A 15022-nucleotide genomic window follows, 5' to 3' on the forward strand; every position below is an offset into this window, starting at 1 on the left:
CTCTGGCTAGAGATCTGTTCAGCCTTGAAGTGCCCAGCTGCGAGTGGCTACTCTCTGGGTGGAATTAGATACTTTATTAGACCTGCAGTTCAAGGTGCCTGAGTTCTTCACCCCGTGCCCTCTGTTCCTATACGAGACTGTGTTATTGGATGTTACTACTGCAAAATAAAACCTTTTAAAAGGACTTCATCTCTGTCAGTCGTTGAGTATCAACCCTGGGAAGCCCTAGAAGTGGAAGAGCCGGCCAAGAGGAGGTAACTGGTAAGCCCAATAAGCCAAAGCCGCCCTGCAAGGGTTATGGCTGCTACATGATTATTTATGTTTTCCAAACTGTTGTCATGTTCAGTTTACGACTAACGCTAGTATATGCCCCCCCCCCCCCCCAGAGGAGAGGACCAGAAATACAACAGCGAAAATATGGTAAATATTGTTACATAAAAAGATATTTACTGAGAAAGCCTTTATTGCTGATAGAAGAGATGATTTCATCCACATTATTATAGTCTGCATGGATATCATCACATGTAGGAAGCAGAGATGCAAACACAAACAAAAGAGAAAGAACCGGGTCAGAAAGCAGACCCGTCACTATCACTATTAAATGGAGACACCGTTTTCTATGTGACTCGGGTCCAGGTAGGGATAGGGCAGACGCATGGTCTTGTTCCGCTTCTGAATGTGCGTGGAAATCGTATGCAGATCACTTTGGAACTCCCTTATATAGTCTTGTGGTTCCTTCTCTGTAAAATGTTTATCAGGGTAATCTCCTAGACGTCTCTGTAAAGAAGGAGAGCTTGTGTGAGTTTCTCTACAATACACCCATTCAGTATTAAATAATCACGATGTGCCATATTAGACCCCGAAATGCATTAGGTTGCCAGGTTCTGTTTGACATAGATTATGTGTTATATAGTTTTAAGGCCCAAGGCATATTTATGTATTACTTCTCACCACTTCCAGGCACTCACCCTGTCCATGGGCTCATTGCTGAGAACCCACACAGTACTGATACCGGCAGCTGTACACTTTACATCCGGCAACGCTTCCAAAATGGTCTCCATTGTAGTGCCACCTTTGGTGCTGGGTGGGGGTTTTTTCATGGTGGTGGGGCCGTTGGGCATCCAAGAGTAGAAATCAAACTGCAGAGGAGGCAAACACAAATGAAAGAACATATCATAAGTTACGATACCACAAAGTGTACACCAAATACATATGGGAACTGCCATTGCTGACTTCTTTATACAGTAAATGTTGCCAGCCTGTTCCATTGACCCTATAGATCACCGATAACAATTAAACTAATAAGGATAGTCAGGAGTTCCTATCTACACACTTGTGAGTTCCTATCTGCACACTTGTGAGTCCCTATCTGTGAGTCCCTATCTGCACACTTGTGAGTCCCTATCTGTGAGTCCCTATCTGTGAGTCCCTATCTGCACACTTGTGAGTCCCTATCTGCACACTTGTGAGTCCCTATCTGCACACTTGTGAGTCCCTATCTGTGAGTCCCTATCTGCACACTTGTGAGTCCCTATCTGCACACTTGTGAGTCCCTATCTGTGAGTCCCTATCTGCACACTTGTGAGTCCCTATCTGCACACTTGTGAGTCCCTATCTGTGAGTCCCTATCTGCACACTTGTGAGTCCCTATCTGCACACTTGTGAGTCCCTATCTGTGAGTCCCTATTTGCACACTTGTGAGTCCCTATCTGCACACTTGTGAGTCCCTATCTGCACACTTGTGAGTCCCTATCTGTGAGTCCCTATCTGCACACTTGTGAGTCCCTATCTGCACACTTGTGAGTCCCTATCTGTGAGTCCCTATCTGCACACTTGTGAGTCCCTATCTGCACACTTGTGAGTCCCTATCTGTGAGTCCCTATCTGCACACTTGTGAGTCCCTATCTGCACACTTGTGAGTCCCTATCTGTGAGTCCCGATTTGCACACTTGTGAGTCCCTATCTGTACACTTGTGAGTCGGGATGAGCTCAGGCCTGTTTGCATGGACCATGTGCAGAGCCCGCCAGGAAGTCAGCGCGGCGCTGCGCTAATCACAGGCAGTGAGACATTGTCGATCTCTGCAGCCGCGCTTCGGGGGAATGTCTCACTGCCTGTGATTAGCGCACTGCTGCGCCGACTTCCTGGCGGGTTCTGCGTATGTTCCATGTGAACACGCCGGAGTTCATCCCTACTTGTGAGTCCCTATCTGTGAGTCCCTATCTGCACACTTGTGAGTCCTTATCTGTGAGTCCCTATCTGCACAAATAAGCTGCATTATGATCAAGGGCTGCTGCATCTGGACTTTGCTGCAACAATTATCAGGACGGATCTCTATTAATACCTATATACACCTGGCTATAGGTACACAATTCCACCAGGGCCCCTATCGGGGCCTTTATTGATAATACCGGTTTGTAAACTGGATGTACTGTATGTACAGGTATTACTCTCTTCTTATATAAAGCTTGTGTTATTTCTATACTGGTGTGCATCTGGTTAATGTATGTGTAGCGGTGGCTCCTGAAGAGCATGCGCTTTGCAGTTTTTTTTCAAAGTTAAACTTTTCCTAAACTACAGTTTGGTTTGGGTACAATTTTGTCTAAATTAGACCTCTGCATCGGTTTGATTGGGCTATGAAATGTTCAGCCTGGCCACAGGGGGCACTGTCTATTCTAGTAGGCGTGGAACTATAGTCTGGTCAGGCGGTCAGTTACTCTCTTTTGGAGCCAGGTCAGTGGGAGTGGCCCTCTCACTATGCTTTCTGGGAGAGGGTATTTAAGATGTGGATGTCACGCGGTTCGGGGTTCGGGTCCATTATGATGTGCTGACTAGTGATGGACGAACTTCCGACGGGACGTTTCACAAACGCGAACCGCGAACGCGGCCAAAAGTTTGCGGTGGGCCCCATTAACTTTAATGACAGGCGAACCTTAAAAACCTACAGGTCATATTTTCAGCCACAAAATACTTACTAGCTGTGCACACATAGTCCCACAACATGGACACTGACATAACAAAAGTATGAAGTGAATCTGGGATCGACAACGACAAGCATTCTTTTTTTATCTGTGAAATGTTGACAATTCAGGAGCGCATGAAGGCAATGGAGGAGAGGAAAGGTAAGTGCAGGCTATGAAGAGGGTGCAGGAGATGATCACCAGCACTGTGATAGAGAGCACTGACACCAGCGCCGTGATAGAGAGCACTGACACCAGCGCTGTGATAGAGAGCACTGACACCAGCGCCGTGATAGAGAGCACTGACACTAGCGCCGAGATAGAGAGCACTGACACCACACCAGCACCGTGATAGAGAGCACTGAGACCACACCAGCACAGAGATTGAGAGAACTGACACCACACCAGCACCAAGATAGAGAGAGAGCACTGACACTAGCACCGAGATAGAGAGCACTAACACCAGCACTGATACCAGCAACTCGCTGCTGGGCCCCAAAAATATGACACCGCTCAACCTTTTCAAACAGGAGGGTACGGGCATATAGTACGGTGTGCTTTTTTTGTACAAGGAAGTGGGCCAAAGGTAGAAAAAAGGTCCGCGTGCTCGATTAAATAAATTGTTTATAGAGTTATGCATATACATGGTCTACTGGTCACATGTGTTGAATTCCTCCGAGATCCATGCCTCATTAATTTTTTATAAATGTGAGGTAGTCAACACTGTCGTGAGCTAGGCGAGTACGCTTATCGGTCACTATCCCCCCTGCTGCGCTGAACATTCTTTCGGACAGGACACTGGACGAGGGGCAAGCCAACAGTTCCATTGCAAATTGGGCAAGCTCTGGCCAGAGGTCAAGCCTGCCCACCCAGTAGTCTAGGGGTTCATCACTCCTCAGAGCATCTACATCGGCCGTTAACCCGATGTAGTCGGACACCTGTCGGTCTAGGCGTTCCCTGATGCTGGATCCGGATGAGACCTGTCGATGGGTCGGCTGAAAGAATGATCTCATATCAGAAGTCACCAACACATCTTCAAACAGGCTTCTTCTTGCAGGCGCTGTTGGATTGGTACCTGCAACTCCTTCTCTGGGAGTGGGAATTGCTCCTCTGCCAGCGCACGCAAAAGCAGAATGCAACATTTCTCGAAGCAAGGCCTGGAAGTGCTCCATTCTGACAGCCCTCTGTGATGGGGGTAACATTTCCGCCATTTTGTGTTTGTACCGGGGGTCTAAGTACGTTGCCACCCAGTACTGTTCCTTGACCCTTATGCTTTTTATACAGGGGTCCCTGTTAAAACACTGGAGCATGAAGGCCCCCATTTGCACTAAAGTGGAAGCGGTGTGGTGGCCTGGCTCCTGCTCATCATCCAGGATAATGTCGTCCTCCTCGTTCTCCTCTCCCCATCCACGCACAACAACAGGGATCCTAGAAAGGTTTAAAGCATGCTCTTCTTGCTCCTCCTCATCCGCGGCATGCACCATCCTCCTCTGACTCCTCTTCAGACTCCTTTTGTTGACTTGTCTCAGATAGAATAGCCCCCCCCCCCGGGAATTCATCCAGCATTGCGACTTCCTCATCTTCCTGTTCCTGCTCTTCCACAGCTTGATCAATGACACGATGCAATGCACGCTCCATAAAGAAGGCATAAGGTACCATGTCACTGATGGCACCATGGCTGCGACTGACCAGTTTGGTGATCTCATCAAATGGCCACAGAAGTCTGCATGCGTCGCGCATGAGCAGCCACTGGCGAGGTGAAAAAAAAAACAGCTCCCCGGAACCTGTTCTGCCGCAGAGTTCGTACAGGTAGTGGTTAACTGCAGGTTTCTGCTGGAGCAGCCTATCAAGCATATAGAAGGTTGAGTTCCATCGCGTCGGGTAATCACAAATAAGACGTCTGTCTGGCAGATTTTGTTGCCGCTGAATGTCAGCAAGGCGAGCCAAGGCCAGGTAAGATCTTCTGAAATGAGCCAAGATTTTCCTTGCCTGCCGCAAGATGTCCTGGACCCCAGAGTATTTGACAATGAATCACTGCACGACCAAGTTTAAGACGTGTGCCATGCATGGCACATGCGTAATTTTGCCCTGTTTCAATGCGCTAAGCAGATTGGCACCGTTGTCACACACCACTTTACCAGCTGTCAAATTGAGCGGTGTTAGCCACTGATCTGCCTGTGAACGCAAAGCTGAAAGGAGTGCCGGGCCAGTGTGGCTCTTGGCTTCCAGGCACAACAGACGCAGCACGGCATGGCAACGTCTCACCTGGCATGTCGAATAGGTTGTGGGGATCTTGGGTGGCGCAGCAGAAGAGACGCTAGCAGCGGAAAAGGAGGAGTCAGCCGAGGAGGAGAGGGAGGAGGATGGAGTAGGAGGAGGAGGAGAAGAAGAGCCAGGCCTGCATGCAATCCGTGGCGGTAAAACCAAATCTACACGGGTGCCACGGGTTACATGCTTGATGGCTGTCAGAAGGTTCACCCAGTGGGCAGTAAAAGTGATATACCTTCCCTGCCCATGTTTGCTAGACCACGTGTCTGTGGTCAGATGTATCTTGGCACCGACACTGTGTGCCAGAGATACCTTCACTTGCCGCTGAACATGGCCATATAGCTCTGGGATGCCCTTCTGTGAGAAATATTTACTTCCTGGGACCTTCCATTGTGGTGTTCCAATGGCCACAAATTTTTGAAAGGCCTCCGAGTCCACCAGTTTATATGGCAGTAGTTGGCGGGCTATCAGTTCTGACAAGCCATCTGTCAACCGTTGGGCAAGAGGGTTATCCGGCGTCATCATTTTTTTACGCTCAAACATTTGGCCCACAGAAGCCTGCCTTTTCGCAGAAAAACGTGAGGACGGCATGATGGCAGGTGGAGTGGAGGACAATTGTGAGGAGAGAGGAGAAGTAGAAGACGAGGCTGGACGGTGAGAGCCTGGAGTGTGGCTTTGTGGGTTCCGTTGCTCCCACTGGGCTCGTTGATGGCTGCTCATGTGCCTTCTTAAGGCGGTCGTCCCTAGGTGAGTGTTGGGCTTACCGCGACTTATGCGTTGACTGCAAAGATTGCAGATGGCAACACTATTGTCAGCAGCGGACACGTTAAAAAAAGCCCACACTGCGGAGCCATGTGCCGGCGTCCTGGGAGCGCCAGATGTGACCGTACATGGTTGATGCCTCGCTCCTGATACATTAGCTGTCTGCTTTGTCCCTCCTGTGCAATCTAAGTTCCGCCTGCTTCTCCTCCCTATCTGCTGGTCCATATCTCCCTCTGAACTCCCCTCCTCTTCCTCTCTTGTGGGCAACCACGTGACATCACTAGACACGTCATCATCGACGTCACCTTCCCCACCGCTATAATTAGAGATCTCGGAGTAGGCAGCAACACTGGGGACCAACCTCCTCCTTGGGCTGATCTGGGTACTGTCGTCAGACTGCTGAGTGGTGGTTGTTGCTACCTCCTCTTCCTGATCCAATACCAAGAGTGGCTGTGCATCGGCAATGTCTTGTGATGGATCGGAAAATAATTCCTGTGACTCAAGCGGAGGGTATATGGTGGTGGTGGTGGTGGTGTTGGTGGTAGTGTCTTTGGGGGTGCACACATCAGAGAGTGAAGAAGAGGGTGCAGATCGAGAGGATGAGGAGGGTGCAGAAGAGTAAGGCTGAGTGAGCCACTCAACCAAGTCTGGCGTGTCCTTTGACGTAATCGCACGCGCCTTCTGCAATTTGCCACTTTGGCTCAAGCCTGTTGCTCCTGCCCTACCCCTACCACCCCTGCGGAAGGGCCTGCCTCTTCCTCTGCCTGTCATTTTTTAAATGACTCTGCGACTAAAGTCTCTAGAGAAGTGCAGTATGCATGTGGAATGAGGTATATAACACCCCGCTTCAATCTGTCGTTTTTGGGGGCCACTGGTCTATCACACCAGTTATAATACTTTTTATTTTATTGCTTTTGTCACTCTTTGTAGTATCACTGCAGAACTGCTCAGCAGTCACAATGCTGCACAGAGGAAATGCACTATACTATGCTTTCTATATGTGCAAGTATTTTATACGTGTAATACACCACTATATACTGCACACCAAATAGTAAACCTATACCAGTCCTTAAAAGGACCTTTGTGGACCTAGTAGCTAGTGATTTGCAGACTGTCCCTCAGTCCCTACACTGATAAAAGACAGCTGCAAAATTGGGGAGCAGTCAGCAGCAGTGCACCACAACCCTATATACTGTACACCTATATCAGTCCTTTTAAAAGGACCTTTGTGGACCTAACAGTAATAGCTAGTGATTAAACTGACTGCCCCTGCTCCACACAGCATCCTGTTCCTAAAATGACAAAAGACAGCTGCAATCACCAGCACAGCAGTGCACTGAACCCTATATACTGTACTACACCTATACCAGTCCTTAAAAGGACTTTTGTGGACCTAATAGCTAGTGATTTGTGTCACTACAGTCTGTCCCTGCTCCACACAGCAACCTCTCCCTACACTGACATAAGACAGAATGTAAAATGACCGCCAGATCAGGTCTATTTATAAGGTAGTGGAAATGATGGATGTGTCATCATGATGGATGATGGATGATGGATGTGTCATCATGGGTCAAAATTCTTTCACAATATAAACGCATATGTCTGCCGGGGCGAACAGCGGCAAAAGTCTGCCGGTTTGGCGAATCGCAAACACACAAAATTTGCCGCAAACCAACCGCCGGGCTCTGGCCTGAGGTGCGAATCCACCTGACTTTGATGTCTCGGGGCTGGCTAGCCCGAGGCAGGGAAACTAAGGAGGGATTCTGAGGTGGTTGGGTGTCTTCTCCGGTTCGGGAGAGATCCAGTGTACTTCAAGCATTCCAGGGGAGGACTCTTTAGAACACCATGGACGGGTTGGTTTTATTAACAAGAGCCTGGAAGGGCTGAAGTAACCGAGAGAATCCGGACTTGTGAATATCGCCAAGCAGGCTGAAAGATCCAGGTATCCTACAAGTGTTTCAAGTCTAGTTTCCCTACATGTTCTGCAACAACGTCTGTGGCAAAGACTTTGTTCTTCAGTGGGCACCTTGTTGGCTGCTAGGCCTTGTGAGAGAGGGACTGTCAAACTTGAGTGATCATCCAGCTGCGAATGGCTATTCTCTGGATGCAGTCAATGTAAGCAAGTTCTTTAATGTTTTTTGGACTTTGACATTAAGAGTTCCTGAACTCCATTTTCCAACCCTCTGATCCCAAGTTGAAAGACTGTTCAATTGACAAAGTTTTTGCAAATAAAATCCATTCAAGTGGATCTATTATCAGTCTCAAGTTACTGGGCTATTTACCACGGGACACCCCCTAGACACGCCAGAAGAAGACACCAAAGGTAACGGTAAGCCCAAATCTAACCAGCAGCTCCTTTGGGGGTTAGTGCTACATGTGGGGGTTCATCCGGGATTTTACCGTTACCCCACAAAAGAACTGTACACGTGGTAAAGCAAGGACAGAGGTTTGTGTTTTGAACTGCGCCATCAGCGCCATCTTTACTCGGACTTTCACTGAGGTGCCTAAGCGGGGTGGAGCCCTTGCCGAAAAGCCTGCAAAGTTGTGCAACCCAAGCATCCCAGTGGGAGGAGTCCGAGTTGTTCTTTCCTGCACGAGGCACCGTCTGAGAGTGCGCTGCGGAAGGAGAAAAGACCAGTTTATATTTTCTCGGAGTGTTGGAGAAAACGTTTTTGAGGATGTACCGTGCTTCAGGTATGCAGCCTGCATCAGGACCCAGGATGCCCCTTGGAAGGGGTCCAACAGGAATACAGCTGCCTAGTACTATGCTCACTGACACGGGCATTTGCCTGCTGCCGCAGGGGCGGTTTATAATGTATAACACTGGAGACATCGAGGGCCTGGGTATTCTATGCGGAAAGTGCGACAGCCTGGTCGCCAACCCTCGGCCATTCTCTAGATGCAACAAGTGTGGAGAGTATACTTTTAAAGTGGAGCAGTTAGTTGCATCACCAAAAGTCTACCGCGTGTACTGGGCCACGGGCGTGACAACCGAATCGTCGGCCATCTTCGCTCCTTTGGTAAGGCCTTCCACAGCTGTGACACCTGTCGTTGTTGATATTCCTGAGAGAGATGCTGCTACATATACTACTGAGACTGCCGAGGAAACTACTTTGGAGCAGATGGACACTGCTTCTACTACCGTTACTGAAGTCACTATGCCTCCTTTGGAGAAAGTGGGGCATACAAAGTCTTCCCAGAACCGACATGTTGTACCATGTTGGTACACTGGTCCCCAAACTCCTGCATACCACCCGGTGAAGGAAGTGCCCGTGCATTATCGAGACTTGCAAGGTCACAGAAACTTCTTCATAAGAGAGTAGGTAATGAGTACGGGTTAGAATTCCCCTGTTCCAAGGGACATTATGACTGTCATTGAAAAGAACCGTGAGGCCTGTTTGGAGCTATTTAAAGGTACCAAAGCCGCTCCAGAAAAAAGCTTTTTCACCGGAGCTTTATGAACGGTATGTCAGATGTCTTCGGCATTGGAGTTACGGTCGTCACATTTATGAGGACAAAAATGTGATTTGCAGACCGGATAAAGACAGTGCTGTGTACATTATCACTACTGTAGCTGCACAGGGGAAAGATTTAACTTTGCCTGATCCCTGTTTCTACTGGTGAATAGGGATGAGCTCGGTGTTCGTGTCGAACGCATGTTCGACTCAAACACCGGCTGTTCGCCCGTTCGGTGAAGCCAGAACTCTGTGGGTGCCATTGCAGTGCATTGCTGGCTCATGATTGGACAAGCATGCACCGTGACCCCGCATGCTTGGCCAATCACAGCGCTGGCAGCGAGGAGAGCCATAATTGGCCACAGGAAGGATGCCTGTGGCCAATTATAGCTCAGGGGGTATCTGTATGTGGTAGTGCCGCACAGTATATAGAGAAAATAAAAGAAAAGGGAGAGAAGTAGATGAGAGGAAGTGATAGTTCACTAGGATGGAAACAAGAAAAATGTGATAGGGATGTAGAAATGGACATATGCTGTGAATACGTTGTATCAATGTTCACCTCTTATAGCTAGCATATACGTAGGATTACACTATAGGATGGGTGTGATATAAACCAAAATATTACTAGTAACAGTAATCCAAACTGAGTGAAATCTGAATGCTCATGTATAATAAAATAAAGCTCAATACGTATAAAAGAAAGTGGCAAGTGTCAAAACTTATATGTGCAAAATTTGCAAGAAAAGCATCTATATAAAATAGCCGATACCATAAAAGTGCCAAGTGTCAAACCTTAAATGTGCCAATGAAAAGCCACACAAAGATATATAGCAGCAAATGAACATAGGTTAATACTCTATACAATATATGTATTCCATTGTGCAAACACTGCAAGCAGCAAAAAAGTCAAAGAATAATAAATAAAAATTAAATCAAGTGTTGGTGCTTCATAAATCATGCAAACACAGGAGTGTGGTAATCCTTTCTTCCCTCCGTCCGGTGGGTGAATAGGTGTGCCCTTACCTTACAGCTGTAAGGTTACAGTGTAATCACAATAATAATAAGAGTCTCCTTGCGTCCCCAACTGTATTGTCCCAGGGCTGGTGTACCTCAAAGAGCATAGAAATGATACTTCATGGTGTAGTAGTTTTGTATTTTAAATTTATTGAAAACTAGCAGCAGGGTACTCACATTTATGAGCACTTATAAACAGCAATGGATACATAGAACGAGCGGTGCACTCCGGTGTCTCTCTCTCACTACCACATACAGATAGCCATTTTTGGGTAGGAGTAACCCTTTTCAGTGCACGCAGCGGTCTTTTCATTTCTTCATTTAACCAGTTGGCGCAGAGGTACCCTACACATTATATAGCTCAGGGGGGTTAAGTACACGCCCCACACTATATAAGGCCGCCAGCGCGGCGGCCTTGTGTAGTATGTTGCGGTGATCAAGGAAAGAGCAGGATAGGCAGGGACAGTGTCTTTGTTGCTTGGAAACCTAGCGCTGTTGCAGTGGGTGTTGTGTGCCTCCAGCACAGTATACACCTGAAGATACCTGTATTACAGAAACAGAACAGCAGCAATAAAGGGTATCTGCAGCATTTACAGTGAGTGTAGTGTGCCTCCTGCACAGTATACACCTGAAGCTACTCCTTATTGCTGGTGTTGTTCTGTTTCTGTAACACAGGCAGGCAGCTGCAGTAATTACAGTCGGTGTACTGTGTCATCTGCTCAGTGTGCACCTAAAGCTACCCAATTGCTGGTTTTCCCATCTCCCTGCAGGCCATTACTATGAATGGAAGGCCAACAAGGAGAGGCAGACAGTCACAAGCCAATAAAAGAGGGCAAGCAGGATCTGTGTCTAGAGGCAACTGTGCTGGTCGTGGACGTGATGCATCATCATCAGCATGTGGCCATGGGACACGCTTGTCCTTATTTTCGGCACCAGGACATGTTGAGCTTCATCACGCCGAAGACTTGGTAGAGTGGATGACCACCTCATCCTCTCTCACCCAGGCTCAGGGTACTAGCAAAGCAGCTAACAACGCATTGTCCCTCGTCTCAATGGCATCAGTCACTCCTTCCCTAGACCCACCATGTCCTCCTGAGGAGTCCCCCGAACTGTTTGAGCACAGTGTTGGGTACATGCTCCATGAGGATGTCCAGCGTTTTGAAGGCTCTGATGAGGATACCCAGCTAGAGGAAGGCAGTAGTGTGAGCGCAGAGAGAGGGGATGCGCAATCTGACAGTCGTGTTCCATTAGCTGCAGCATACTGCCAGGTTTGCTCCAGTGATGAAGCGGGAGGGGATGATGAGGTCACTGACTCCACGTGGGTGCCTGATAGGAGAGAGGAGGAAGAGGCGAAGGAGGAGGAGGAGGCACATCTCCAATGAGGCAGGATGCCCTCCGAGGGCCAGCTTAGGGCAGCACACCAACTGAATCACACCGCAGAGCTCCGCCTGTGCAGGGCGCTGCCTCTGCGCGTTATTCCAAAAGTTCTTTGGTGTGGGCCTTTTTTGAGACGAGTGCATCAGATCGCACCGCTGCTATTTGCAACATATGTCTCAAGTGTCAAACATCAGCCGCTTGGGCACCACATGGTTGACCAGACATATGTTGACCTGCCATGCAGCTCATTGGCAAGTGTACCTTAAAGACCGAAACCAAAGAAAAAAGAGGACCTCTCATTGCTCCTCATCAGCTGGCATCTCCAACCCCACTAGACCTTCAGTCCTCTCTGAAACCTGCACTGAGAGGAATGAAGGTGTAGAATTAGGTATGTTACAGCCAAGTACTTGCAGGCACTCTTCTAGCAGTACACCGATGTCTGATTGTAGAAGGAAAATTTGCCTGCCCCAGCTGCTGGACCGTCAAAAAAAGTTCACTCCCAGCCATCCACATGCCCAGCAGTTGAATTCTAGCTTGGCTAAATTGCTAGCACTTCAACTGCTGCCTTTTCAGTTGGTAGACTCGGCCCCCTTCCGTGAGTTTGTACAATGTGCGGTTCCTCAGTGGCAGGTCCCCAAACGCCACTTTTTCTTATGGAAGGCGATTCCGGCTCTCTACCGGCATGTGGAAGGCAATGTCCATGCCTCGCGGGTGGTCAGCGGTAAGGTGCATGTTACCGCTGACTTATGGTCTAGCAAGCATGGACAAGGACGTTAAATATCTTTCACGGCCCATGGGGTCACTCGTCTGGCAGCTGGGAAGGATGCAGGACAAGGTGCAGTAGGGTTGGAGGTTGTTCCGCCACCATGCCTCCAAAATGCTACTATTGGTTGTGACACACCTCTCTCCTCCACCCCCTCCTCTTCTTCTTCCTCCATGGCCTCTTCCAGTGTTTGTCTTTGGAACCAGTGGTGTTCCATAGGCGTTCAAGGGGCTACGCAAGTACGCAGGCAAAAAGATGCCATGCCGTGCTTGCGCTGGTTTGTTTGGGGGACAGGAGCCACACTGGGGCAGATATTTTGTCAGCTCTGCAGGGGAAAGCCGAGAGGTGGTTGACGCCACGCCAGATTAAGCCAGAAATGGTGGTTTGTGACAATGGCATCAACCTCCTCTCCACCCTCTGACAGGGACAACTGACCCATGTGCCCTGTGTGGCTCACGTCCTTAACCTGGTGAGGCAGCGGTTCTTGGGCAGGTACCCGGGCTTACATGTCCTGAGGCAGGCTAGGAAAGTCTGTGTGCATTTCCGCCAATCATTTAATGCCAGTGCTCGGCTGACTGAGCTCCAAAAGGAGGTGAACCTGCCCAAGAACCGCCTTATATGTGACATGCCCACCAGGTTGAACTCAACGTTGACCATGCTGCAGCGGCTGCACACACAGCTGAGGGCCATCAATGAGTACCTGTGTGAATACGGCACCAGGGCAGGGGCAGGGGAGCTTGGTTTTTTCACCACGCCAGTGGGGCATGATCAGGGATGCATGCACTGTCCTGGCACCATTTGAGGAGGCCACGAGGATGGTGAGCAATGACAGTGCATGCATCAGTGACACTGTACCTCTTGTTTACCTGTTGGAGCATACGCTGCGTGGAATAATGGACAGGGCACTTGAGGCAGAACAGAGGCAGGAACAGGACGACTCTCAAGGCCCCCTTTATCCAGACAGTATTCCTGCCATCCCACCCATCACACAGGAAGAGGATGAGGAGGAGGAGGAGGAGGATGATTGTGTTAGCATGGAGGTGGAGCCTGGCACTCAGCATCAGTAGCAGCAGTCTTTTAGAGATGATTTACAGTGCCAAGAAACATGTGGACTTGTACGTGGCTGGGAGGAGGTGGCTGCGGATCATGTTGTCCTTAGTGACCAGAGGACTCCGGACCGAATGCCTCAGTTAACCTATGCTGCATGGCCTCCCTGATCCTGCAAAGCCTGCGGAAGGATCCTCGTATTCTTCGGATCAAGGAGAGGGACCATTACTGGCTGGCCACTCTCCTTGATCCACGGTACAAGGGTAAGGTTGCGGACCTTATCTTGCCATCGCAGAGGGAGCAGAGGATGAGACATCTCCGGGAGGCCTTGCAGAAAGGTCTGTGCAATGCGTTCCCAGAGACTGGGAGGTTACAAACTCCTGGTCCTGGACAACATGTTGCTGAGGCTTCGGTCAGTCACAGAAGGAGAGGTGGAGAAGGTGGCCGTATGACCGATGCGTTCAGACAATTTTTAAGTCCGCAGCCCCAAGGTATGATCGGTTCCAGCAACCATCGCCAGCGTCTGATTTAGATGGTGCAGCAATACCTAGGGGCAAGGTCAAACTTGGACACCTTTCCCACCGAAAATCCTCTGGCTTACTGGGTCTAGAGGATGGATCACTGGCCAGAGCTTGCACAGTATGCAATTGAGCTACTGGCCTGTCCTGCATCCAGCGTTCTTTCGGAACGCACCTTCAGTGCTGCTGGTGGCTTTCTTACCGATCCCGGGTGCGCCTGTCCACCGACTCGGTTGATCGACTGACCTTAATAAAGATGAATCAGTCTTGGATCACCACCAGCTATCAAGCACCTGAAGCTGATGTAACCGAATATTTTTTTTTCAAAATATCACATCCCTTCAAGACTGCCTATGCTGATGCTGAGTGACTGTCCTGTTATGTTGACTGTCTATCCTCTTCCTCCTCCGCTGATATCTTTGAAGAACATTTTTGGTTCTGGGTGATGCCACCAGCCCAATTTTTCATCCCCTGTTTAACAGGGACTTGTAATTACAATTTTTGATGCAATGCTTTGCAGCAGGGCTCATTCCTGCACTACAACTAGAGTGTCTGGGAGAGGTTGCAGTGTTGTGGCACCAGCAAGCAGTGCCTATAATATTTCACAGCAGGGCCCGTTCCTGTGCCCACCCAGAGTAACTGTGAGGACTTATAGTGTTGTGGCACCACCACCACAACCACCAAAGGTCAATTTTTCTACCACTGTTCAACAATGGCATGTAATTACAATTCTTGATATAATCGTTCACAGCAGGGTGCTCCAGCGCCCACCAAGAGTCACTTTGAGGGCTTACAATGTTGTGGCAACACCAACACCTTGTTCCGCAATTTCTGCAGAGCATATAGGGCAGGCCCCTACT

At 49.0% G+C, this 15022-nt stretch overlaps 1 protein-coding gene across 1 annotated transcript in view; it reads right to left on the reverse strand.

Annotated features, from left to right (window-relative positions):
- Positions 1-445: 445 nt before the first annotated feature.
- The window catches only part of LOC143957711 (hydroperoxide isomerase ALOXE3-like), a 181562-nt gene continuing 166985 nt past the window's right edge, over positions 446-15022 (reverse strand). Inside the window, exons 13-14 of the mRNA XM_077467406.1 lie at positions 969-1139; positions 446-777 (exon numbers count right to left, since the gene is read on the reverse strand). Of these exons, the coding sequence (XP_077323532.1) occupies positions 598-777; positions 969-1139 (351 nt within the window). The 3' untranslated portion in view covers positions 446-597. The remainder of the gene's footprint in view (positions 778-968; positions 1140-15022) is intronic.

Source organism: Lithobates pipiens, unplaced genomic scaffold, assembly GCF_037356315.1.
Source record: "Lithobates pipiens isolate NorthernLeopardFrog02 unplaced genomic scaffold, aLitPip1_a1.2 Scaffold_55, whole genome shotgun sequence".
In the NCBI taxonomy this organism is placed as follows: domain Eukaryota; kingdom Metazoa; phylum Chordata; class Amphibia; order Anura; family Ranidae; genus Lithobates; species Lithobates pipiens.